Source organism: Numenius arquata, chromosome 2 (genome assembly GCF_964106895.1).
Source record: "Numenius arquata chromosome 2, bNumArq3.hap1.1, whole genome shotgun sequence".
NCBI classification, from domain to species: Eukaryota; Metazoa; Chordata; class Aves; order Charadriiformes; family Scolopacidae; genus Numenius; species Numenius arquata.
Window position 1 is genome coordinate 94227690 of NC_133577.1, and position 26602 is coordinate 94254291.

Sequence of the window (26602 nt, forward strand, 5' to 3'; positions counted from 1 at the left end):
TCCTGAGCAGAACTTTAGAAACCTCAGGGCAAAAGCAGCCTGTGGGCAATGTTCAAGGCTGTCAAGCCACATAAAGCAGCAGGAAAGTCATCCTCCAGCAATGGGTAATTACTACATACAGATACCGGTAAGCATGCTGGGGGATAAAGGCGCTGCTGGCACTGACTTCAACAGACTAGGAGAAGGCCTTTCCATGCTGAAGAAATGCCAGCATTCCAAGGGCTCTCTTTTACAACCAGAAAAAAACCCAAACTACAGTGGAGAGAAGTAAAGTAGGACATAACATTTTATTCTGAAATGATCTCTGGCCACGACAATAAAATGTAACAAATATTCACTAGAACAGTCTTAACTCCTGTCATCAGCTGTACAATACATACAGTATCATAAAACTGGCCACTAGGATTAAAACCCACTACAACATCTTTAATGTTAAGTGGCAACAGCAGCATCTCACAGAAAATTATACATACATATATACACAGTCCACATTCAATCGTTTTTCACGTTTTCAGTACACACAGTTGCAGCATATTACAGTCACGTGTCTAAGTCGTTGCCCAATAAAAACCCAAGCTACTGCTTAGACGTAATTGTAGCAGTTGAACTGAGTAATTACAAGTTGTAGCAGAGATGTACAAGAACCTAGAAACAATAATTCACGAATGTTATTTTTATTTAAATGCTACCATAGCATTAAACTGGGCAATATTCTAATCTTTGCTTACTGGAAAAAAGAGTACTTTTTGTAATTATCACAAATATTATTGATGGAAAAACAAATACTAAAAAATGGAGGGCATTAAATAATGCACACTCTTTCCTAAAGATTCTAATATTGCCCAATGCTACTTATGTCTAAACTGTTTTCAACATTCCCATGAAGTCATTTATAACTCCAAACCACCCACCAAGTTAAAAGTGGCTTAAGTGCCTTGCACCCAAATTGTAAAAATCCCTGGCCACCTTTATAAGAGCCAGGCACATATAAAAGGAATGCACTTTGGTTCATACCAAATGCCCTGGGATTAAATCACACTATAAAACTAAAGAGTTTGAGGTAAATTTTTACAAATACAGTTGATTTCTGTCTAGTGTCACCATAACAAAAATTTATTTTAAAAAAAATCAATTTGATGTTAAAATACAACCAATGAGGAAGGGCCATCTTTAACCCCTTAATGAGACGTACAAGAACAGTGTCCTCTCTACCCTAGCAGTGTGATTGCCTTATTGTTTCTACTAAGGCCTCGATCATCTACAGGATGTTTTAAGACAGGTATAGCATTTAAAAATAGATTTCATCCCTACTATCCAGTATTCAAAGGGTTAAAGAGGCCAAGATGCATGCCCTACAACACGGCATTTGTAACAAAAGGCACATTGTTAACACCAAGGGCACAATCCATCCTCTATTGTTAATCTACACATCTTGCATCACTCTGTTGTTCCAATACACTTAAGTGGTAATGAACACTCCAGCGGTGCAAGAAACTGAGCCAAGTGAGACTGCAACCAAAGACAAGACAACACTGTGCTATTACTAAATCTGAAAATAGCTCAGACGTCCCCAGACAATGGTAACATGTGAGACTAAGCACTGTTTCCAACCCAACTTCTATCAGCCTAATTATCAAAGCCCTTAGAATAAAATCACATCAAAGCAAGAGGCAACGTCCTTTCCCCCCCCCCCCCCCTTTTTTACAGGTATAAATAAGCTACAATAAAAAGCAGCTACATCACTTAAAAGCCTTGATGTAGCTGCTCCTTTAGCATAGAGGAAATTCCACTGTATCTGGGTTAAAAAAATAGCTCTGCACACTATATTTTGGCCTTAAAGTTTCCGGTAGCATTTATGAAGAAAGTGGATCATAAATGCTTTATTGGCATTAAGAACTGGTTACATGAAAAAGAAAATTTAGTGGTTTTAGCCCATTAATGACCCATGAACATTATGAATGTTTTCACCTTAAACTGCCACGAGAGGCAGGAACATGTATCAATGTTCCCTTTAAAATATATTAAGGGAGGTGATTCTTCTTCCCTAACATAAGCATCCCTATTTTTTAATTTTTGCAGGAAGAGTTAAGGTAGAAAGGAGTGGTAAAGCCAAGCAGGTGGTGGAGGAAATCAAGATTCCCAGTTACTGTAGAAAAATATACAGTATTGTATTCCCACAGTAATCAGTTCATTTTACATGAAAATTAATATATCTCTTTTCCAGACTTAGAATTTACTGACCATAACTTACTGGATGTTCATACTGGATGTTCATATTCCAAAAGCCACTTTTCTTAGCTGTTATTACTATATTTCATTTTTAACATGATTTCATACATGTTTACATATTGCACTTACACACACTGTATAAAGTTGTGAACATTTAACACTAAATAATTTAATTTGACTAGAGGCAGGAAACTATCTTTTTTTAAAAAAAAAAAAAGTAAGAAAAAGGTTGATTGACGCTCTAATTTTTACAGGTATCAATCAACAAATACCATCCTCTACTCAGAAATTATTTTTGGAGCTTCTTTAGGTGTTGACTTTTTGGCAAGAAGTGATATGTTTCCTGAGAATTCTGTCATTTTGTATTTATATCCGTCCCCCAGTCTTACATTAAATTAAAAACAAACCAAGCAAGCAAACAAACAAAAATTAAGCTGTAAGTGGTAAGTTAATGAATGTGAAGGAAAACTTAACCGGAAACTTTCTTGGCCTCTCAGGGGACCATGCTTTAAGTATTTTTCATAATTTGTACAAGTAACTCAGAAAAATCTGTGCATATAGATGTTGCTTATAGTAAAGTTATTGAGGTTTAATGCAATCCATTCTAATATGTCTTGTTCTAACATCAGTAAGCCTTCTAGATTATGTTTTACTTTGTTTAAAATTCCCTTTTCATATATTTTATACATCCAACGTAGACCACAGCCATTGTATGTGATGAAATACTGATCTTAGATTTCAAACTGTACCTGTTGAAAACATGCTACAATGTGTGAATATTCCTCTCAGGTCTAGGTATTATTCCTCAGTAAGGACCATTTTTCTTCCATGAGTGCAGCTCAAAGTGAAAAAAAGAAAACAAGCATTGGCACACACACATGCATGAACAAATATACACATATCTCTAACTGTTCCTTCCAAGTAATTTTCAGCTACAATTGCCAAAGATTAAATCAAATTCCAACCATTTAACTTTCCTTTGATAATTCTCCCTTATTAGAAAGTATCTAAGATGGTGTCTGCCAACTGAAAAGCCTTCCACTGAGGATCTTTCCATCTACACTTGTGCTAAGGTGAAGTACTTTTGTACAGAAAGCAATGCAGTAACATAGTGTTTGCCCCTTTGTGCAGATTTGATCTGAGGTGTAAATGTACCAGAGAGGTCACAGTCACTCAGACAAACATTGTCGTAACAAAGAAAACCAATCTGTGAAATCCATGTAGCATAACAGTCTGGAAGTTACAGTATAGAACTGACAGAATAAGTATACTTGAGTATACTTCTGCCTATATGATTTAGGGAGACCAAGCTGCACGTTAGGAGAGAAAAGAGAACAGGAGAGGCAAAAAAAAAAAAAAAAAAGAAGAGCGAGAAGCCCAGTGTGAATGCTCAATGGTATACACCTGAAATGAAGTCCAGAACATTTTGCTTTACCAACTCATCAGTCACTTTCAGATTTAGAGGAACGTAAAACATACTTCCACCTTCTTTCTTTCTCAGATTGCCCGTTCCTCTCAATCTACCACACGGCATGCAAGGTAACAGAGTCATTTTAGCCCTGGAAGTTCTTTTTTTTTTGCATTATATTTAAATGCTCGTTTTTATCAAAAACATTACTTTCAAATAGAGAAAGCATTCCATAGGAGGTGACTGTATCATTAGCGATACCGCTACTTTCTCTGGGCTACCATACAGAAAATGACAATATAACATGCTATGGCTCCACTTCAAATTACAAGTTTACAGGTGCTTAACTGTTACTTCTTTGAGTACTCTCCCTGGAGTCCAGTCAGGCATAGGTATGAGTGTTTGCAGAATCAAGACCCATACCAATAAAATCCAAAACGTAGAGTCTTACAAATTTACCCCAGGTGAAATCTAATATGAACCATGGAAGAGAAAGATTACTACCTTCGACACCACGCTGCAATGCATGACAGTCATGTTGTAACCAGTGGCCTGCCACTGATGTTTATTACTGTGTCACACTAGTTACAGTAAGGCTAATTGTACTGTAGAAGACAAACATTTTAAAAAATAAGTATAAAAACTTAAAGCATTGTCCCCGTGTTTTTATAAAAACAAAATCAACATTTCTTACATTTAAAATGAGTGCTGAAAGATACAAATGAATAAAGTTATTGAGCAAATAAAAATGTATATCTGAGCTACTTTTTCATACAAATAAGGCTCAGCCACATTGTATCTCTTGTATTAACAGCATTGGGTTTTTCAAACTCAGCTAACGAGTTTTGGCAACACTGTTCTTTGCTGAATATTCCCGTTGGCATCTGTCATCTGTGCCAAATTAGTCCTCAGTTTTGAAGCTGAGCTTGAAGTCGGAGGTAACTTGGAAATCGACGTTATAGCACCAGTGCTCTCTGTAATTCTCTTCGCCGAGGCCTTTTCCCCAGTCGGAGGCTTTGGCAACCGTCTCCTTAGCCAGGGATGCCGCAAAGCCTGGCTGGGTGTCATACGGCTAGCAGGATCCCACTCTAAACACTGTTTTAAGAAGTCAAGGAACAGGGGATCATCACATCCCTTTAATGCATTTCCCCATTCTCTGCTCTCTGGTGGGCCACGTAGTTTTCCCCTCCGAGAGCGTCCACCGTTGAGTATTACAGAGCCATCAGACAAGGTTGTGATGCTGCAATAGCGGGGATAACCCTTAGAGCTCACAAAGTTTTTGGCTCGCTTGGATGAATCTAAGAGTTTTGGAGAAGGCATGCCCAATAGCTCAATCATACAAGCCAGCTGGTCTCCTTCATCTTCTCCAGGTAAAAGTGGATAACCAGTGAGAAGCTCTGCTAGAATACAGCCCAAGCTCCACATATCTATGGGCATCCCATAACGAGCACCAAGGATGACTTCAGGTGCACGGTAAAAACGTGACTGAATGTAAGTGTAGACACGCTGATGCTCATAACAACTTGAGCCAAAATCAATCACTTTAATACCACTTCTACCCTGTTGCTTCAACAGGATGTTCTCAGGTTTAAGGTCACAGTGAATGATTCTGTTTTTGTGCAAAGCATCCAAGCACTGTAAAATAGAGTGGGCAAACTTGCGGACCAAAGGCAGGCTAAAGCCCTGAAACTTGTTCTTCTTTATTAGTTCATACAGGTTCATGCTCAGCAATTCAAATGTCATGCAGATATGGCTGCGGAATGTGAAGTTTTCCAACATGTGAATAACATTCATGTTGTTATCCTTATCTTGTTTCCGGAGATGTTCCAGGATTTTAATTTCTTCCGCAGCTTGGCGGTGGAAACGTTTTTCATTTCTCACCATTTTCAGTGCCACGTGCTGATGCATCTTGTGATCGTAGGCCTTTACCACCTGCCCAAAGCTTCCTTTCCCTATAACTTTTAGGACTTCATACCTGTACGCAATATGATCATGCGGTACTTGTATATAAGACCCTTGGTCATCATCATACCCGCAATTGTTTGAACCACCAATCACACCTTGACGCTTCTTTGCATTTGGACCCAAAAAGTATATTTCAGGGTAGCTAAAAATCTCATGATGCTCAAAAGCTGTTAATTTTTGCATGTATTGCTTCATTGCCTGCTCTGGTGTCATAACGGAGGCTTTCACCTTCCCTGTTCCATCTGCAGATTTTAAAGAGCTGGAGCTCCCTTGTCGTCTGTGAGCACTCTCTGCCTGTCTGTCCTGAACCACTGGCAATCCAGATTTGCCTAGTGTTGTAAGTCCATTTGGCTGTGTCGTCAGAACCGTCCTCTTGTTACTATTATCTTCAAACAGCTGCTGAACCTGGATTTGTCCATGGCTACCAACATGGAGGTGCTCATTCATTGTGTGCTTACTGCCTCCAACCTAAAATCGAAAATAAATACATACCCAGTTAACAAGAAAGGCATGAACTCTGTGCTTCACCATTCATTCTGCAACCCGCCATCCTGCCTAAATCTCTTTCAAACTAAGCATTTTCTTAGAAGTCAGCTGTCTATAGATAATCTAAAAAAATACAGCACAGATACTGTGATACTGCTAGATGATATTAAATTTTCCAGATCCTTGTTTCTCAAATGTCACTTTCATGACTCTCTAAAATGTTTGCAACAAGGCAATCACAGATGTGCTACCATGATAAGCTAACAATTCCTCCAAGAAGTTTTCAAGGCAACAGTCCTGTAACATGAAGAAGTATGCTTGAGAGGCATTAAATTAGACTCTACAGAACATAGTAGCAGTTTTATTGATGCTGGAGATCAATATACAATGCGTGCTAGAACTTACATGGCTAAGGCTCTCCTAGTCACCTATTCTCAAAAATCAAGATTTTAACTTGTTCCTCAATTTGCTGTGTATCAAGAGCTCCAGATACAATTTTAAGCAATAAGGAATGTGCTGTGACATGCATGAAGAGGAAAAGAGCCTGTACATTTCTGAAGTTTGAGAGATGCCACTCACTACTTGCCATTAAGACAGTCACTATTCAGCAACGCATTCAGATCAATAAAGCGTAAGCTTATCCTTTAGCACCTTCCCAAACTAGTCCTCTTATACTTTTAGCCAATATGAGATTTGGGGCCTGATAGAGACTTGAGCAGAAAGAAAAATATTTGCCTTGAAGAACATATAAGTAATGTTATTTTAAAGGAATAGAAAAAAGGATTAGTTGATTTTGGAAATTACATTTGTTCTTGATGGTCTTCACAAGGGAATAAACAGCAGCATTCAGCATTTTCTAGCAAAGAAACATTGGAAGTACTGGGGTGTGAAAACAACTATTGCTCAAAACTTGTTATTTTTAAGGAGAAAAGAGAAATTTACAAGCATATACTTGGCACTAAAATAGCTGTCCTTAGAATTTCTCATTTGCTCTAAAGTAGAGGATAATTAGTTTGTCTTCTGCCTAGTCTTATACAAATGTGGGAAGAATTCCCCTGCTGTCTCTCCAGCTGATTCATCAGTTGTAACAGTTATGCCAAATTACTAACCAAAAGTTCACCGATACTGTCAGACAGATGATCAAGCCAGGGTTGACAGCACTTTTAATCTGAGCCTTATTTTTTCTAGGCAGTTAAGGAAAACACATTCCCTGGTCACTTAAGGTTGCTGAAATGAAATCAGAAAACGTCAGTTGTGTGCCGTGATATGAGGCAATGAAATCTGTGCTGCAACTGCAGAAGTGCTTCCTAATGAGAAAACCAGAACACGCAATGCAGACTCTAGCATACTTTGTGTTTCTGTTAAGGTATTAGTCTGATATGGTAGAAGCATGGGTTTGTAAATTCAGTAACTTGTTCCCAAGGAGTAGGCAGCTGGACACCAGTGGCAGCTTTAGACAAAATTTTGAAATTTGCAGTGCTGAAACTCACACAACTTAAGAAAAAGAGCTCTCAGGACTTGCTTCTGCTGAGTTTGCTGCTCTTCTGATTCCATTTTGACTCAATGTTGAATAACTGGTCCATTTTATTTCATCATTGCAGTTTGACTTCGTATGTTTATTTGCAGAGCAATTTGGGCTCACACTATTAAATTTGATCAATCTCATAGAAAACATTATCACACAATTGCAATTCAGAGCAAAGACATTTGCAACATGTAAGCACAGTGAAGATATACAGGATATTGACCTTAATTCCCTGCCTAGTTTCATCTCTCAAAAGCAACAGGAATTAAATCATCAAGAGAACTTAATGAGTCTATCATGCCTACAGGGAATTCCTTCAGGTCAAGTATGAAGAGCACTGCAGTAGCAGTTTCCTGAAGGTTGCCTTGATCCTCTATATAAACAGCAGTTACTGAAAAAAAGAAAATTCGGCCCCAAGAGCTGCTACTCTTGATGGTAGATGATGGATCTCAGAAGAACTGGATCTAGTTACTAAGATGTGTCGGAGGTTCAGCACATGCGGTATTGCAGAACTGCATGAGAAACGCACAATGGTACCTGTGCAGACTACAAATACTCAAGCTAAGAAATTCCAGGTACAAATGTTTCTTCTGCAGCACTGGTTGAACAACAAAGCAGAACATATCTGGACAAACCAGGAGTAGACAATACTGATGTACAGACTATGAGAAAGAGATTGAGGAGAAAGCCATCTTTAAGAATTTCTTAACCCAAGTACTCATTGCCTCAGTTCACATCTTGAAATTTTTTTTTTTTTCACTTCAATCATCTTTTTTCAGAGTTAACTATTTTCTGCCCTTCCTAAGCACTTCTTGTTTCAATAAATGTCCTGGGGAATTCTTCAAACTTCATTTATGTGCTTTGTATAAGGGCTTGGAAAAAACCCAAACCTTTATCCAATCTCAACAGGGACTAAAGAGTTCTTTTTCCTAAAAGCGTGTTTGCAAACAAATTCTGAAGTGTAACCATGTAGCTCTGCTTCCTGCACCTTCGGGCAGCCTCACAATTTCTCTTGCTGCTCACAAGTTGGCTTTTTTTCCAAGCAGCAGAATGAAATTACCAGCATTATCCCAGCTTCACCCCAAATCCAAAGTGACCGGTTTTGCCAGTTTCAGTTGGCTGCTGCTTGGGAACGCAAATGCAGATGCAGACAGTAGCACTGGTTTTCTTTGTGGAAGAAAAGACACCAAGTTAACACAGGCTCTATTCCAAAAGCTGTGGGGGAGAAGAGAGCTCACTTTTCTTTCAAAAACCCCAACAGGAGTTTCAGAGCTATCAGAAACATCACATGCAGGAAACATGGACCTTCCCCATCTCAGGGTACTGCCTGCACAAGAATCACCACCTCTTCTTTTATTTCCAGCCTGGATGAGGGTTGAATTCTCACCAGCCCTTTGCTCTACCTATCTGCTTCTGGCTACTGGGTATTTGAGATTGCTGTCAAGTTCAGGCTTGCACTGCTTACAAGCTCCACTTGCTTCACCAGTGACGCTGTAAGTTCCCTGAACCACAACTAATGGGCTTGGGAAGCTACAAAGGACTACAGCCTTAGTCCAGTACCAAACTGTTCACAGTACACAGAAGCTCCATCAGGCTTTCATCTGAAACCATAAGCCTGAGAGGTTTTGCTTCTGCAGATGGGCCTGTAAATTCCAGAACAAACAACCTACACAGCTGACAATCTGCATGCGCTTATGCAGCTTATATATTTTATTGCCTGTGCTCAGACCCATCTACACTTTCTAAGATTTACATATTTTTATAGCGCGCATCTTCAAAAACTTATTGATGTACACATTTCTCCATAAACCATATTGAAATAACAGGTAAGCCTGAACTCAAAGAACTAATCTTCCTGAATGTTCTGGCAACATCAATTACAAAACAGCAAATGCTACAATTTTGGGTTTTTTTTCCTCTCTCTGTAGCTTTTCATAACTTCAAAATCACTGCTACAATTTTGCTTGACCTTTGGTTTGCTCAGTTTATGGAAGTTGATTGCTATGCTGAAAACATTCACCTAACCTTTGAAGTAAAGACACCAGGCAAAACAAAACAAAACAAAAAACACTTTTTGGGGGGTGATGGGAGTGTTTGGGGTTTGGTTTTTTGTTTTCTTTTCTCAAATGAGTTTAGGGACAGAAGTAGAATCGTAACTTACTATCCTTAGACAACAGACCTGGAACAACATAGAAGTAGCATAAAACTGAGTCCACCCTTCTAACAAGAAGGCAAAGACTGACAATTCCTTTGCGGTTAATGCTCAGCCAATGCAACAGTCTGTTTCAAGGCCTTCTACAAGACTGACTATAGGTTGAACACCACAGGAACATACGCCTCTTTTCAAATTTATCTTCCAAAAGCATCAAGACGGTATGTAGTTGTACCATATTCCATCTTTGTAAAAGTCACTCAGTGTGGTATTAGCACCCTATAAAATTATCCAAGACAGACACACACTTCAGCTATATAATTTTATTTTGAGCAAAACCCCAGAAAAGAAAGTTTTGCTGTCAATCAGAATCTAAAAAGGTTTATAAAATGAATCTTAGTAACAAAGCAATCACAATGGCCTGCTGAAAGATAGGACTGCACAGGATTAAGATGTCTTTATCTCCCATTACTTTGCATACATGAGGACATGGGAGAAATAGTGTTCTGAAAATTAAAGAATAAATTTTACACTATATATCTCTTTCTTTACAGCATTTCTGAGCATGCCAGTTTCAGCCCTACTGTGTCTAACATGCTACAGGCATACGGTACCAGGTGTAGCACGCTTCACTGCCTATTTTGTTGACTACAGCCTGAGCAAATGTACAAAAGGCCTTTTTTTCCTTGATAAATGAATTCAACAGCATTCCTCTGTTCAGAACTAAAAATAGCTAATTAGTACGGTAACAATAATGCAGCATTATCCTAATGGTTTTATTATGAGTATGGGTTTTATACACCAAAAAAAGACTAAGCCCTTGTCCTAAAAAGCTTGTGGCTCAACAAGAACTGTAGAAAAAGCACACCATTTGGATTTTTTGCTGCTGTCGTATCCAGTCCACATAAGCTTATTTTTTGAGAAGTTTACTTTGACTTTATATAGCAAGTATTTTCACAAATAGAACTACGCCTCAAGAGTGATACTGATTCATACATCTTTTTCTTCCAGTCAGGACTATGGAGGTGCAGTGAGTCTGAGTACTTCTGGGACACCCTGCATGTATTACATGTGTTGAAACCAAAAAGGACAGTCAATGCACACTGAATTGAACCCTTCACGTAAGCTGAAGTGTACACATACGAGAGATGTGCCCAGACGTACTGCAGTCCTCACAGCACAGAATTCAACTGCTGGAGCTCAAATTTCAGAACGCCCCTACTAAAAGTTAAGATACATTCATATTCCCCCTAGGTACAGGTTTTATGTAGAAGAAACATCCAAAGAAATCTAGATATAGCAAAGCCCAGGTCATGGCTGCATATGCACTTAAATGTGACAGCATCTCTGTGGCAATTTATTACATGAAAACACCACAATAGGAAGGTATTTTGTTTGGGTTCACCTGCTTTAAAGCACTGGCCCCAATAAAAAATTGCAGCATGTGACCCACTTCATGTTAACAAAGTTCAGGAATCTCTGTTCCACTATAACGTAAATTAGTTTTTTAAAATTTTTATATTTAAGATTTATATTTAAGACTAAGCTGAACGACTGATGCAAAAGTATATGGATAGCTATTCATCCCTGGCGGCAAAAGAAAACAGGCTTGCTGTAGGGAAATCTTAGAAATGGCTTGAAGAGGGAGGGCACTGAATCATGCACTGCAAACGAGTTGTTCTTACCATACTAGACAGGAGGAGAGAGACTAAGACTGCTTTACTGCAAGAGAAACAGAAAAAGTGCAGAATGCGGGGATACATGCCAAATAAGAAAGAACAGAGATGGAGGTAGGCAGAAGACAGAGGGAAGAGTCTGGGAGAGGGACTCACAGACGGGTGGGGATTCACACGAGCAGAGCAGCAGGCAAACAAGATAATCTCTGCTGCAGCATGTCAAGCAGATGTAAGAACACCATAATGAAACAGGAGAGACTGCACAGAAAAAGGTTCCAATCATCAAGGCAAGAACTTAAGGCTTCAAAAGAGAAAACAATGACTTTGGAGAGGGAAATGAAGATGACAAGGGGTTGGAAATTAATTCATGTTTTCACCATGAGCCAAAAAGATAGTCAGGAATGGAAGCAGATACAAATAAGCCTAAGATGAAGCCACAATTTATTTATTTTTTAAATAAACAAAACCTTTCCCTGGTACAATACACAATAGCCTGCTTAGCAACAAAGGTTGCTGTGATTGCAGAGACTGCAGCCAAAACCTCTGCCCTGTTACATGAAGCCTCTGTAAAACAGCATCTTCCCTCCTCTCCCATGCTCTCCCATGCTATTATATTCTACCAAACAATGAAATGTCATTTGAAATAGGAGACAACAGTTTCACTACAGGCTAGATCACAACGCTGCAAGAAATATGACAGGTAGTGGATTTCTCCTCTGTCTGAACTAAAAGAAAAACTTCTTAGCTTAAACAAAAACCTATCTTCAATCTCGGTCTCTCTTCACAACTAGCACACATACAGTGCATGCGCTTACATCCAGCCACCATCAAGTTCAACTGCTTAAGCAAACTATGCCTTCTGAAAGTCTGAAACACAGAGAGAAATACTCTCAATTTTTAGCTATTGCAGAAGTCCCATAGATACAACAGGAATGAAAACAGAATAAGCAAATGAATACAAAGAAGGAAAGTGGTTTAAGAAAACTGAAATGTTCCATTTTAAATAGGTCTGATTGGAGGAAGTAGTGAGATGCAAACCAGTGGTTTCAGTCAGTGTCAGCTAAGGTCAGTAGGCCTGAAGTTTAGAGAACTATCCCATAACAGATATAGCTCTCTTTTTAGGTTAAAATCCAGCATTCTGATGTCACATCTGATCCTTACCACAAAAAGTTATGTTAGCCAACCACAAAATAACCACCTACAAAATTCAGAAAGGCAGTCAGAGGTATTACTGTAATAGTACCCAAGGCTAAATAAATACTGTAGAGCAGGCTCTGTATCACAAAGGAAAGGCAGAGTTTGCAACAGTCAGGATCTAGAGGGACATGAAACACAGCAATATAATGCTTATCATCCCTGTGTGCTTCCGTAAGTATTTCATCTCTATGTGTGTATATATACATACACGTGCATATATGCTATATATATACAAAGGCACACACACACAACAATATATGTACAAAAATACTCGAAACAGAGAAATGTAACACTTGAACACCCCTTGCATGCTTTCATAAAGACTTCATCTTTATATATGTACATATATACACACAGACACTATATATAATACACACATATAAATCTATGTATAAAAATATCGAAGTTCTGTATTCCCAAAATTAGTAAGTAGTCCCAGATATATAGCTGGGCCACCACGCTTTCACAAATCCTAAATTAAGTCTGGGCTCTGTTACATGTGGGCCCTGTTATTTGTGGGCCCATCTGTATGTGCAGTTTCACGATCCACGTCCAGGATGTTTGTACTATGCTCCTTCTTTTCTGTTTTTATAAAAAAATTAAGCTGCTGCCCCAACTCTAAAATGAACCAGCACTTAACTGGTATACGAATGTGAAAAACCTGGCTGTGTATATTCATTCATACTAATGAACGATTCAGATATATACTCTAGCTACATAAATATACAATGATGTTGATCTCAAGTATGCAGCTCCACCTTGAATTTGCAGAATATTCATCATTCCTTTTGAGATCATCCTACATACACTGATTTTTTTAATTTAAGCCAATTCTTTCTACAAATGGATTTGAATAAGATGATTTTACCCCTGAAGCGACATAGAAAGTCACTGAAACACTATTATCTAAATGCATAGTTTCACCTTCCACTAGCCCATAATCACATTACCATTTAAAGCTCTGCCATATGTTTACAAAGATAGTATGTGAGCATCCATGAAGAACTCATTAATTCTAAGAAAAGTATGCCATCAATGCCTTTCAGGGTCAGCATGAAATCTTTCATAATTTAAAAGGAAATGTATGCAATAACAATTTCAGATATTTAGTGTTAACATGACAGCATATAGACCCCTCTCTACTCTGTCATGCCTTCAGGACAGAGATACCCTCTCTCATCCATATATAGTGGCATTCTTGGGAAGTTTCATTCCTAGTAGATTAACTAGAAGTGGGAGATAGTGTGAGATATCACAGAAGCAGAAAATAACATCCTTTTCATGCCATCAGTGCTCATTTCTTTAGGTAAACTAGTGCAGCAACGAAGTCGGATTCATCCAATCATTGTCCCCAAGTACAGCGATAGCTATTTCTAGGGAAGACAGCAATCGGCCTGAGCTAATCAGACATGTAAGGGCAGAGCAGTCTTCATTTTTCACTACAGTTCACGAGACCCTCTAATCACAGTGACTAACCTCATTGCCAAAATAATGTCATCTCAAAAAATGCATTTACCAGAACAGCTCCTCTGTGCGAGTGTGGAAGATCGAATTTGTCACTGAAAATGAGACACAAAACCAGCCTGAAGGGGGGTTGGGGAAGGAGAAAGCTGCTTCTCAGTCACAGGGTCCCAGCCTCGCAACAAACATGCACATTTGACAGGAGTCTGCAGAAATGCAATTTCCTTAAGCACCAAGCGCGTCACTAGGCTGGACGTGGCGCCCGCGGGGCCCCTGCCCTCTCCTGCCCCGGGGTGCCCGTGAGGGCTCAGTCCCGCCTCGGTGTACACCCGGCAAAAGGAGAGCAGCGGCGGCGCGGCAAGCACCCGAGTCCGGTCTCCCTCCCGCCCCGCTCCTCCCCGTCCCCCCGCCCCGTGCCCTGGCTCACCGTGTGGGAGGCGTTGCTGGCCCTGAGCGGCGGCAATGCAAGGGGTGACGGCGGGCCGGTCCCAGCTCCTGCCCGGGAGACCCCGGCTCCGGTGCCCGGGGAAGACTGCAGCGGGCGGCTGCTGTCCCCTGCCCTGCCTGCGGAGAGCAGAGGGGTGAGCGCGGAGGGCAGCGGCGGCGCCTCAGGCAGCGCGGACGTCGGGGCGGCGGCGGCCCCGGCGCTCCGCCGGCACCGCCGCCCGTCTTGCTTCAGGCAGAAGCCATTAAAAGCTAATCACCGCCGCGGCGCACACACGCACCGATGCGGCTAATAGCGCGGGCGGGCCATGCTCACCCGGCTAAACCCTTCATCCGAGATTAACCCGCCACCGGCAGGCGCCTAAACCGGGAGAACAAGCCGGCTCTGCCCCACACACGCCTCGGGGCTGGGCGGCCGCCCGAATCCCCCCCACCGCCCCCCCAGCCGTCTGGCCCGCCGAAATCCCGGCGCCGCCGGGGACCCGCCAGGAGTTCACAAGTCTGCGGCAAGGAGAGGAGACGAGCACCGCCGCCCCCCGTCAAACGCCGCCGCTCCGGCAAACGCAGCGATTCCCAGTTTTTCTCTGTGTCGTTTTTCTAAGTGATTTATCCTTTTTCCCCCCCTCCTCCCCTCCTCCCCTTCCCCTGAGGCGAACTCGCCACCCCGCACAACAACAGCACGAACACGCAGCCCCCCGCCGGCCCCCGGTTGCCGGGGGGAGGGCGGATCATTGTTCCGACACACACAGCCCCGCTGCGGGGGCAGACGCGGGGCGGCCGAGCCTCTCCCCCCCCGCCCTCGGCCCGGCCGACCCGGCCCGGCGCGGCAAGGGCGGCGCGGGGGGCTCGCAGCCCGGCGCGGTGGCGATCCTGGCGGCCCTCTGCTTACCGGCTGGGTAGGCAGCACCAGCGGCGGCGCTAGCTGAGGGTTTTCTGGTTAACATGGCCGCTGGAGAGGAGGGAGAGGAAAAGGCATGTCAGGGCGGCTCTCCTCCGCTGCTCCTCGGCCTCTCCGGTCGGCGGCTGCCTTTCTTCTCCGATCAGCTACACCCAGAGCCAGACACGTCCTCCGCTGCATCCCCCTGGCCCCGGGCCGGCCGGACAGATCCTCCAACGGCCCGCCGTCGCCTCCCGCCGCAGCAGCAGCAGCAGCCGCGCCGCCACCGCAGCCCCCGGCCCAAGCTCATCACCTCCCCCGCCCCCGCCCCGGTCGCCCCGGTCCCCTCACACGGAGGAGGGGGCAGCAGAAGGCGGCCGGACAGGGCCCTCCTCCTCGGCCGGCGGAACACGGACAAACAGCGCACTGGAGGGGCAGTCCCCGCCCCGTCGGCCGCCTCCCCTCCCTCTGTCCCTCCCCGCCGCCCCCTTCACTCCCCTCCCTTCCCCTACCGCTCCGCTCGCCGCCGTCGCCGAGGCGGCCCCCGTCCCCCCACCCCCAGAGCACCCGCGCCGTCCCTCCGCGCGGCGGGGGGGAGCGCGCCCCGCCCGCCCAACCGCCGCCGCCCGCCCAACGGCTGCCTCGCGCCGGGCCGTTGGTCACCCGCGCACACAGTCCAGGGGTCACAGCCATCTTGGCGGCCGGCGGGCAGCCTGCGGCTCGCCCCGGCACCCCCTCAGCTCCATGCGGGGCTGGGGCAGGGGCAGGGGCAGGCCGGCCTCCCGGCCCCGACAGCGGCGGTGTGTGCGGCTAGGAGGGGGGCGATGGCGGCGGGGACATCGGCGCGTGTGGGAAGTCGTGTGTGTGTATGTGTGTGATCACCAACTCCTCAGGCGGCGGGGGGTCACTTGTGTCGAACTGAGAGGGCAAAGATGGCACCGTGGGAGAAAGGGTGAATGAATCGAGACGTTAAATTGGGATGAAAACTTAAAAAAAAAATCAGGGAGGGAAAAGAGCTTCGGGGATTGCCCTGGAGTCACAAGTGGCTCAAGCCAGAATGAGGGGAATCAGGGTGGGGGTGTTATTCGCCTTGTTTTCCAAACTGTACAGCGTGCTTTGTGGAGTACAATGCTTCGAATTCCTGGTTTGTCAGTTTGAACGTCATTAGAGCCAAAAATAGCTATCTGAACATTTGCTTAGCTTGGGACAGCGCTGAAATGAACTCTCCTACCTACGCTCAACCCTTTTTGAAGTCTGTACAGACAACGCGTATTTTCCCTTTTTGAAACAGCTGGTAGATACGCAGACAGACCGCCCTTCATCCCCATCCACAGAAAAAGGCAGAAAAATTAATCTCCCTTTTTCCTATGCCTTAAAAAACCAAATCTATCCCTGCTGCCAGAGAGAAAGACTGTCTCTTCCAGTGCCACAGATACACGCATAAACAAAGACATTTCCTGTACTGGTACAAAGAAATAAACAATTTCCCTAATTCCTCCTGTCACAGAGAAAACAATCATACCTTCTCCCGCCCACACCCACCTAATCTTTTCCCTTCACTGCAGCAGAAAGCAAGCTTTGTCTTCCTCAATATCCCCCCAGATGTCCACAGGCACTCCCACTGTCCCTTCCCCTTGGCTGCCAGGTGTATAAATGCTGTTTTCTGATCATTCTTCAGTATTTTCCCGTCATTTTCACAGGCAGCACATGCACATCAAAAGCCTCAGAATAACAAATGCTGTGATAATATTCTATGTGAGATACCTTAAATATTTAAGGAATGGTCAAGAAAAAGATACTTTTCTATCGGTCTAAGGAGGGGAAGGGGAAGAAACTTGTTCACATTCAAGCTAGATGCGAAAAATATGTAGTTGATACCAATTATCTTTTCGTAGGGCTTGCAGGAGTTCTTACTTCATCTTATATGATGTGTCCTCTGACTGTCAAAGTCACAGATGGTTTCCTGCACGTTCTGGGGTTAGTGACATCTAAACATTGAGATAAAAGAAAGGCCGTTAAGTGTCTTGTTTCAACCCTTTTCCCATTAGGTGTGCTGTTCACAATATGCCTTTCACAGTTTGTTCAGTCCTGGACCACTATGAAAAACTATGTGAAAAACAGAGTTAGTCTATTACATCGTAAACAATCTTTTAATTAAGTCAGCGGAAACACATTACATTGGTACCTGTCCAGCTATTCTCTTTCTAAAACTGTGTTCATTGTCAGTTTTCAGCATTAGCTGTTAAACCTCAGAGTGGGCTTGGGCCTGCCTGGATGCCTCTCTTTTTCTCTCTCCATCTCTTTCTCCATCTGCAATCCATCCTGGTGGCTGCTGTCAAGGATAGTACATGATGGGAGTCTGAAGTGGAACTCAAGATGAGGGCAAGCCCATCTTGATTCCTTCTGAATGCAACACAAGAAACTTCAATTTAAAAGCCTCTTTCATGCAGGATTTAGGTTGACAAAGAGGAGGAACATGCTAATATAATTGTAAAATACCTTGGCTCCAAATAGGAATGCCTGTAACAGCCTTCTTCAAAATCATAGTCACAGATCTACAAAGAAAAGAAGAAAGCAAAGCCTAAGTACTCAAAGACAAAGTAAAGATTAATTCTTTCATGCCAAGTGTTGCATCTAGGAATCTGAACTATGTCCCATTGAGTCTTCACAAAACTTTATTCTTTCTGATACTGGCAAACTGAACATATCAGCACTTTGCAGACCAGTACTACACAAGATGAGATCAACAGACTTCAGTTCTCAGGACAGAAATATATATTAAGCACCTGACAGGAGAAAGTGTACGGTGCTCAGAAATTTAGAAAGGAAAGTGAATCAGGGTTTCCTTGATTCTTTTTCCTGCTCCCTCAGCTTTTATTACCCAAAAGTGTGAACTAACCTTTAATGACAGATTAGTCTTCCCTTTCTTGCAAGCAAATCTACTGAGTGTTCATGAGTGTCAGACTACTTGCAAGGGTCTTGTAAGGTAATGATGTCATCAAAGCACTTGTTTTTAAGAGAAATATCTGAAAACTTTCTTTCCAGATGGGCACCCAAACAGTCCTGCAGACTGGAAAGTGCCAACTCGGTGGGACACAGGCAGTACTGGTTCTGCACCACAGTGGCCACCTGTGGAAGGAGGTGAAGAGGTGAGCAGTTGGAGGTGCAGGTGAGATCAGAAGGCTTCTTGCTGTAGCTGCCTTGAAGAAGCTCAGGTTGGGCTGTTACGGGTATCATCCTCCTGTGATAAACTGTACAAAATGTTCTAGAACAAAAATTAGCAACTATTTGGTAAAAATAAAATGGTTAAATCACAACCATTGAATGAGAAAATTAAAATTCATTTTAAAAAAAAGAACTAGAAGTCTAGAATAAAATGTTATCTGTAAAACCTTGTCTAAAAGTAAGTCTGCCCACATAGTACATTAAAATGCATTATTGAAGATAATATGCTAGTACAGTGAGGAGAGATAGAGAGCATGCTGTGTTTCTTGAGCCATTCGGTCAGGGCCCTTGTGACCAAGACAGATAGTCATTCCAAGCAAACTGTGAGGGATTTCTGAGGTCTGTTTTGCCAGGCTGCCTTGGGACCCACTTCATATCTAGTTGTCCTGTGTTAGAGCACTGTACCTCCTTAGCATCACTGTAAAATCTCCCATGCGAGTCGTCTTACCTCTCCAAAGTGGATGCTGGTTAGGGTTTAATTATATGAGGCTTTGGTATGTAGGTGTAGGGCAAGAGAGGCTGGCCAGTCAGTCACCAGCAGCCTCGCTGCTGCTGTGGTATTAGCAAACGCTTATGTGGTCAGCCACCAGGGAATTCCTGAGACGCCATGCATGTCCAAAGTGCGGTGATGAATTTGGGGGCTCCCACAGTGACGGGTGCAGCAGGTGCTCAGCACCTTGCTATGCACTGACTGATCTCACTGGGCACTACAAACTATTTTGGCTGCAGATAAATGACCAATAGGTAAAGCAATGTTCCTTAAACATGTTATGGGCGTGGGAGGACATTGCACTTAGGGATATGGTTTAGTGGTGGACCTGGTAGTGTTAGGTTAATGGTCAGATTTGATGATCTTAAGGGTTTTTTCCAAGCTAAATGATTCTATGATTGTATGATTCTATGAAAAGGAGAGGTAAGACAAGCGTAGAACAAAGAAAGTAAAAATGCAGTTTTCTGCTATCTTTTAACCATCTTCTCATACTAAGCAGAATTTGCATAAGAGGGAGAATCTATACTCATTCTCAACCTCTTAAAATGTTTTAGGACCTAAGCTATTTAAAGATCTGTGATTTTTTGCATTGGTTTTTTTTTTTGAAGCAGGCCTTAGATGCTGAGTTGGAGACATTAAAACACTTAGGTTATGTCTCACCATCACTTAAACATCGGTCCACACCTGTCGTCTCAGCCAATAGTCTGTGTTTTAAAAGTAAACTCTTCAGCCAAATAAGGGGTTGCCTCAGGAGGGTTTGAACACAATCAGCACCAGGTTCTCATTAATGTGTTGTGGATAATTTAGGCATGAACAGGACTGTGTACTCTACAATGTGGTCTTTCAGCAGATTGTGCTGAGCACAGTGTAGGCACCTCAACTACAAATGCTAGCATTGCAGATGGAAAGCACACTGGGCTCGATTACCTCTCAAACATGCACTTCACTGTGTGGTACACAAGTAAGGTTTGCAACTCCACCCTCTCTCTACCCTCCCCAGAAAAAAAAAAAGAATAATCCCAGCAGAGCATCACTTGTAACTTAGGATAAAATTGTGTTTCAATACAATTATAAAAAATGAGGTTATGTATTCAGAGCAAGAGTGCAGAGAATCACTGCCACAAATCAGTTTGCTAGTACATATTCACACTGACATGAGGGTATATGAAGCTAAGCTGGCTTGCCAGGTTCAGATGTTTGTTGGCCCTTATTCCAGTGTGTGTTCTGTTGAGGCTAAACTTAATTCTGTCCTCAGTGGTTTACTCTTTCTGCTGTTTAAGAATACATAAGTCACCACTTCTATTACCATATTAAGACACAGCAATGGATATTTTAGTGGTCAGTGAGTACACCCTGAAGAGATACTCTGAGATCTTACGAGTCTGCAAGCATACGAGTAATTTTTTATTCTTATGCTATTACAGCTATTTTGTGGAAGATTCACAATATATTTGTATTTTAGTGCTGGCAAATTGCATATTAAGGAAAAAGTTTTCCCTTTTCACCAGACCATGCCAATGTTTCTAAGCTTCTGTATTATATATTTTCTATATAATTTCTGTATTCTTATAGCATTAGTAATAATTAGAAAATTAGACTTAGTCCTTTGTGTAAATTCCCAGCACGTGTAATGGGAGGAGAAAGGTGCCTGTTTTCCTGTGTCATATAGCAGATGCAAAGCTGATGGAGTCAGTGGAGTAGCATTAATATAAAACTAATCTCAGGGAAAAAGCCTAATGGTGGCTGATTCTTTTCAGCTGCTGGCACACCCTTCTTTATGTACTCAGAAAAAAAGTGAACCTCTGGAACAAGAAAAGAAGGAAGTGATGTATGTGTCATTGGCCCTTCTTCTTCTGTGGCCCCTTCCCACCTTGTCTGTGAAGCTCCTCCATTCCCCCAGCTATGCAAACAAGGGAGTTGTGGTAATTGCAAAGACATAATTTAAAACTACTGGCTCTCATGTCACTTGAATGTTAGTCTTTCCTTAAAAAATCCCATAAAATAACTGTTACTGCAAGTTTAGTATGCGGATGTAGTTAGGATTTCTACCAAACTGTTTCAGAGAGAAACAGCAAACCTGTTAAACGTTGTGTTATTCTCTGAATTCAGTTTCCTTTCCTGAACGCCTTGAAAATCAATATAGAAACTTGGTGTATTCTTTCTTGCACTCATTGTGTGGGCTACTCAGTTTCAAAACCAGCTGTTCACACACAGGGTTAGTCCCAGCTGTTGAAACCCTGGTAACCTTTGCTTGTCCAATTCCACATGTGAAATTAAGAGAGACTTAACTTTAAAGCGTTTATGGGAGTCAGTTGCTCATCACAGCAGTGTTTCATAGAAGCATAGGGATTTAATCCTGTCAGGTGCTGAGAGGTTTCAGCTCTCCTGAGTCAGGGAGCCCAGTATCTCACAGGGTGCACCGAAATTGAGAAATTACATGTCTCACTCACTTGTGATAAAGCTCATTAAAATCATTAAAATCACTGCTCTACAAAAGTACAAAAGCGAGACATAATTAAAAGATAATGGGTCAGAAGAACTCAGAATCCAGAAAGAACTCCAACCAAGTTCTTTTCCTCACCCAGGCTTTCTCTGGGCAGAATTTATTAATAATAAAAGGAAAATGAATCATTGAGATTGTCCCAAGGCCTGAGTGTTATATTATTAACTAGTATAATCTACTGTCAGGATTTACATGATGGCTTTTGAGTGAAACCATGAGCCACCTGCTGAAAAGCAAATTTAAGGCTACATGCTGGGAAAGAACTTTCTCATTAAAATATAATCAAGGTTTGTTAGGGCAACAAGAAAAGAAACAATCTGATGTACTGAATTATATTGAGCCCCGCTCAGAGTGGGAACTGAAGGTATCAGACAGCTGTGGAGAGTTCCTGAGCTCCCCATTTCACAGGTTGTAAGCCCTACATGGACTTACCTTGGGAAACTCAGACTGCATCTGTTGAATGCACATGATAAGAGGAGCCACTGACCGTGTTTTCTAAGGATGGTATGTGCAACATACACAGTACTTTTTCTTCAGTAATGAGCCTCCTTGCCTTTCTCCATTTATCTCAGGAGTGTAAAAAGTATTTTAAGTGGGCATGGTCAGACTGATATTTGAGTAACAAGAAGGGATGTGCAGGCGTATATTTATATTGAGGAGGGAAAGTTAAGCATGATCTCTCCAATGGCCCCTTCAGTACCTTACTACTGGTCCTTTGGTGTGGAAGTACCCTAAGCTGCCCAGCCTCTCATTTAGATTGCTGCATGAATATTTGGTGGATATGTGTATTCAGATGTGAAGAAGGGGAGAAGAAAAATAGCAAATACTTGAGGTGAAAATTAAACAAGAGGCTTTAATTCACTATCATAATTTGTAATCTCCTTCCAAACGAATAAATGTGCACATTAACACCCAAACAGTTCACAATCAATTCAGAAAATGGCAACATAAAATCATTGTATAATTTGGAAAATTAAGTAAACAAAGGAGAATTCCTGCAGATGTTCTACAAATAGAGAAAAAGAAAAAGGAGGCCAAAGGGAGCACTTCAGTATGTGTGGTACTTTACTAGTAAAATTAATTCCAGTGATTTCAAAAGGACCGCTCACACACAGTTTCACCTGTGATTAGGATTCAGGCTTTAAATCATAAAATAAATTATTTGCTCAGCTGTGATTTTCATTTTAATTTGCAGAAAGGCAGAGGTTCATAACTACAGGTACCTCCCTATAGACAGATTTAGTTGTGTGTGTGAAATGGGTAACGTTACACATTTGGGGCTAGGACTAATAAGTGCCTAGCTCATAAAAGGAAATCACATGTGGCAGAGAAGATGGGTGCCAATGCTCATTCCAGTGCTTGGAAAAGAGTTCTGCAGAGTGGTGTGAAAGCAGAGAGAGAGAAACCAGAGGTGACTGGAATGCCTGAGAGATTTCACCCTGCACAAGCTGGCCAGCTCAAGAACATCTTCTGGGGACATTGTCTGCATATTCTTTCGAGAAAAAGAGATGCTGTCATCACAGAGTCCTGTTCTGTACAATAAACTAATGGCAAAAGTACTCATTTTGGAAAGTTCAGTACCTTTGACCCTCAGCCTCTGAAGGTGTGCAACAAACTACAAGCTGCTGAATCTGGAAATGGGAATTCGTGACTCACTGGGCCAGAGAGACAATGAGTTACAGAAGAGAAATTAGAATAAAGAAGAAAAAGACTATTGGTGTGAGGTTAGACTTCAAAAGGGTTTTTTTGAATGTTGCATACAGTCATATTCTATCTCTCCAGTCATGCAATGTGCAGTTTTTGTCAGTATTTTGAATCAGAATGTCTGTTTTCAAATAGAGTTTAACTTCTGTTTGTAAAGGCTAATGATCTATTTCTGTAAACAGAAAACACACTGAAAAACAGGCAATAAATACCTAAGAGGCAGGAAAGGAAAACAATATAGGGTAGGGAAAATAACATGAAAAAGATTATGGAAAGCTACATAGAAAGAGTAAAGAGGATGAAGCTAAGAAGCAAAACATAATCATCTTTTATTTTCTGGCATTAGCTTCCTGGTAGTGTGACCTTTGTTTTTTTCTATTGCTCCGTTTAGTGCTGCTTCCACTTGTGCTCCCGCATTTTAAGTTAACTTTTTGTCTCCTGCTTCTTCTTGTCTTTGTTTGCTCTCCTAGCATTGTCTTCCAGTCATCGAAGAGGCTGCAGATGGACCACAGTCCTGCACTGCCACACTGTCCACAATAAATTGTGCCATCATACGGCTGCTCCCTTCCAGGAATCAGAGTGGCTGAAGACTGGAGTCCTGCTATCTGCAGGGCATCCGCTAGGAGAAAGGAGGGCTGAAAGTGTGAGAGGATAACTGGGTAGGATCAGTGGTCTTAAGAGGGCTGAGCAAAATTTCAGGGACTTCCCTGAATGGAAATAGTTCACCATTTCCTCAGTTTCTTTCCCAAGGGTTCTGTGCTAGTCCTACCCCTACAGCTGCAGAATTTGTGTCTGGGACACTTATGCATGAGAATAGCTGCAGCTATTCTCATTTTTTGCTAAATCCATACTTTATTTTATCCCATTCTCCACTTATTTCTAGGTCCTTCCTTCCCTCCCCTCAAACTTAATAGATTTATCCAGTCTGCAATTGCAGACATGAGTTCCTCCCATATGCTGAGGTCTTCCTCTTCCACTGCTATGCTTTTGATCATCATGGAGGACTATAAAATTAATGGTACCCTGACAGCCAGGTGTTTGTGGTTGCAGTGGCATCTTCATGATTACCTTTCTGGATAAGGTTTTCACCTTGCATTTAAATTGCTCAGTAAGGCACAACAAGCTTCTTGACACTGTAAGATAACCTGTATAGCATGATATAGCATGATGGTCTGAGAAAAATTCAGAGCTTCTGAATCTAATAGCACCTCGAAATGACATGGTCTAAGGGATGAATTCCTTAACCACTGGATACATAATGATTCATTCAGGCAGCAAAAAGATGTCATGAAAAGAAACGTGTGTCTTCTTCTTCTGGAAGTTTTAATGGGGTGCCAGACTGGCAACTGGACCTAAATTGCAGTTTCAAGAATCATTTAGTACACTAAATGATCTATTTCTGAGAGGTAACACACACAAGCCCTGTGTGATGTGAGGTTACAGCACAGCTCTAAAAACATCTTCAGTACCTGTGGAATGCCACTGAACAGAGATATATTGCTGAAAAGAAAGTTAAAACATTTTATTCAAAGCAAATGCTCTTCTCTGGCTTTTTAATCAAGTAATTCAGTGCCACTAACTTTTTTTCTTTTCTTTTCTTTTTTTTTAATTTTAGAGATGAAAGTCTCCATTGGCAAAATGCCAAAACTACAGGAAGCAAACCAGAGGACCGGAGGCACACGAGCTGATAAGAATGGAGCGCACGTCTTCCAAGGATAGATGATTTATTTATTTTTTAAATTCTTTTTTAAAATCATTTTCCTCTTTTGGCTTTTAGCCAAAGTTATAGTTGCTGCTTCCAAAACTTAAAGTAGAAATTCCACACTGGTCCACAGCTTTTCTCAGATCCTGTAAGAATACAAAATCTTTTGGTCTGTTTCCTAGAGTTTTCCCATGGAATTCAGTACAAAAGAGCTTTCTCTTTTCAGGCTGAAAGTTGGACTGCAAAGAAGTATGCACAGAAGAAAATCATTGCTTCATATATGTACATACTTATTTTTTTTAAACGGAAAGATAAATGATCAAAACATATTGATCCCTTGAGAAGATAAGGCTTCTGAGTAAATATTCAACTATCATAGGATTAGGTGTGCTGTAACAACATGAGTTGTAACAGATCCCATGTGCTCACCTCTGGGGAGCTAATAGCAGTAAAGGGGAACTTGTTTGACAAGAAGGCCATTCATAGTGGCCATCAGGCATGACACCTGACTACTTCATGCTCTTTGTGGAGAAAGCCATAAATGTTTAGAAAAGTTTGCTATGCAGATTAGTGCAAAGAAATAAAGGGACTTCATTTATTTTGAACTATGTTCATGAAAATTTGAACGCTTTCTTTGCTACTGTGCAGCAAAATCCCCCAAAAGCTACATGAGAGGATAACTGAAGGATCAACAGAATGTCTCAGCCATGAAACATGACAATCTTCAAACATACCTCCAGTTGAGAAGAAACATTTGCTTGGGAAACAAACCCAAAAGTTAACGTCGAGCAATCAAATCTCCCACAAGGAGGCCTTTTCATTTCCCATCTTCTCCAAGCACTGTGATGTGAAGTCTTTGAAATGACAGTAGCTGCAAAAGACAGGGGCTTAGGCAGAGAACATGCCTTAGGGACATGCTGTGGTTCCAGCAGCTGTGAGGAAGACATCAACTTACAAAACAGCACCCAAAGCAGGACCTGTGCCATAAGCATCACATGGAAGAAGGCAAAGATAAAGCCAAAAGCCAGCCATCTACAATCAATGTATTTGCCAGTAACTTGTGTAAGAATATCTATCACTTGCATAAACGCCATTCCTGCAACTCACTGACTAAACCAAAATTGCTTTGGCCATTCCCTTATAAGCATAAAGCATCTTGAAATCAGGTGCCTCACTATGCTCTGGACATCACATACTTGTTCTCAAACATTGCCCTTTCTTCTGAGTATTGTATATTTTAACCAGAAAATAACGCTGAGGTCCAGTTTTCTTTAAGAGCAGATTTAGAATATGACAACTTCTACTTTGGAAAGTAGGTTGCTTTAGACACTTCTGGGCTTTGCTCTAAATATAAATCACCCATGCAGTATGCTTGTCAGCTTAGGCCAGACATGTCATACAAGGGCTGGTTGGTCTGGGGTTTGGTTTTTTTTTCACCTAGATATAAGCAAACCTTAATGTAGAAACTTGAAAAACAACCAGACTACTGTCATCTTCAGTTGAGAGAAAGAAACAGAAGCACTATGCTTAAAGCCCTTCTTTCCCATATGGCTCATAA

General features: G+C 41.9%; 1 protein-coding gene across 2 annotated transcripts; it reads right to left on the reverse strand.

Moving 5' to 3' along the window:
* Window positions 1-275: 275 nt before the first annotated feature.
* Window positions 276-15822, reverse strand: DYRK2 (dual specificity tyrosine phosphorylation regulated kinase 2). 2 transcript variants are annotated; one of them, XM_074168168.1, is made up of 4 exons: window positions 15217-15275; window positions 14978-14992; window positions 14527-14659; window positions 276-6070 (listed from the first exon to the last, which is right to left on the reverse strand). In XM_074168168.1, exons 1-4 carry the CDS (start codon window positions 15273-15275, stop codon window positions 4469-4471), a joined length of 1809 nt encoding a protein of 602 aa, XP_074024269.1. In that variant the 3' UTR covers window positions 276-4468. The 2 variants fall into 2 exon arrangements, with proteins under 2 accessions (XP_074024269.1, XP_074024270.1); XM_074168169.1 differs by lacking the exons at window positions 14978-14992; window positions 15217-15275 and adding an exon at window positions 15433-15822 and having other exon boundaries at window positions 14527-14663.
* Window positions 15823-26602: the final 10780 nt, after the last annotated feature.

Coding starts and splice junctions, on each gene's coding strand:
- DYRK2 (XM_074168168.1), bottom strand. CDS start 15,275: ATGATCCGCCCTCCCCCCGGCAACCGGGGGCCGGCGGGGGGCTGCGTG. Junction 6,071..14,526: donor CCAGCAACGCCTCCCACACG/GTGAGCCAGGGC, acceptor TTTCGATTTTAG/GTTGGAGGCAGTAAGCACAC.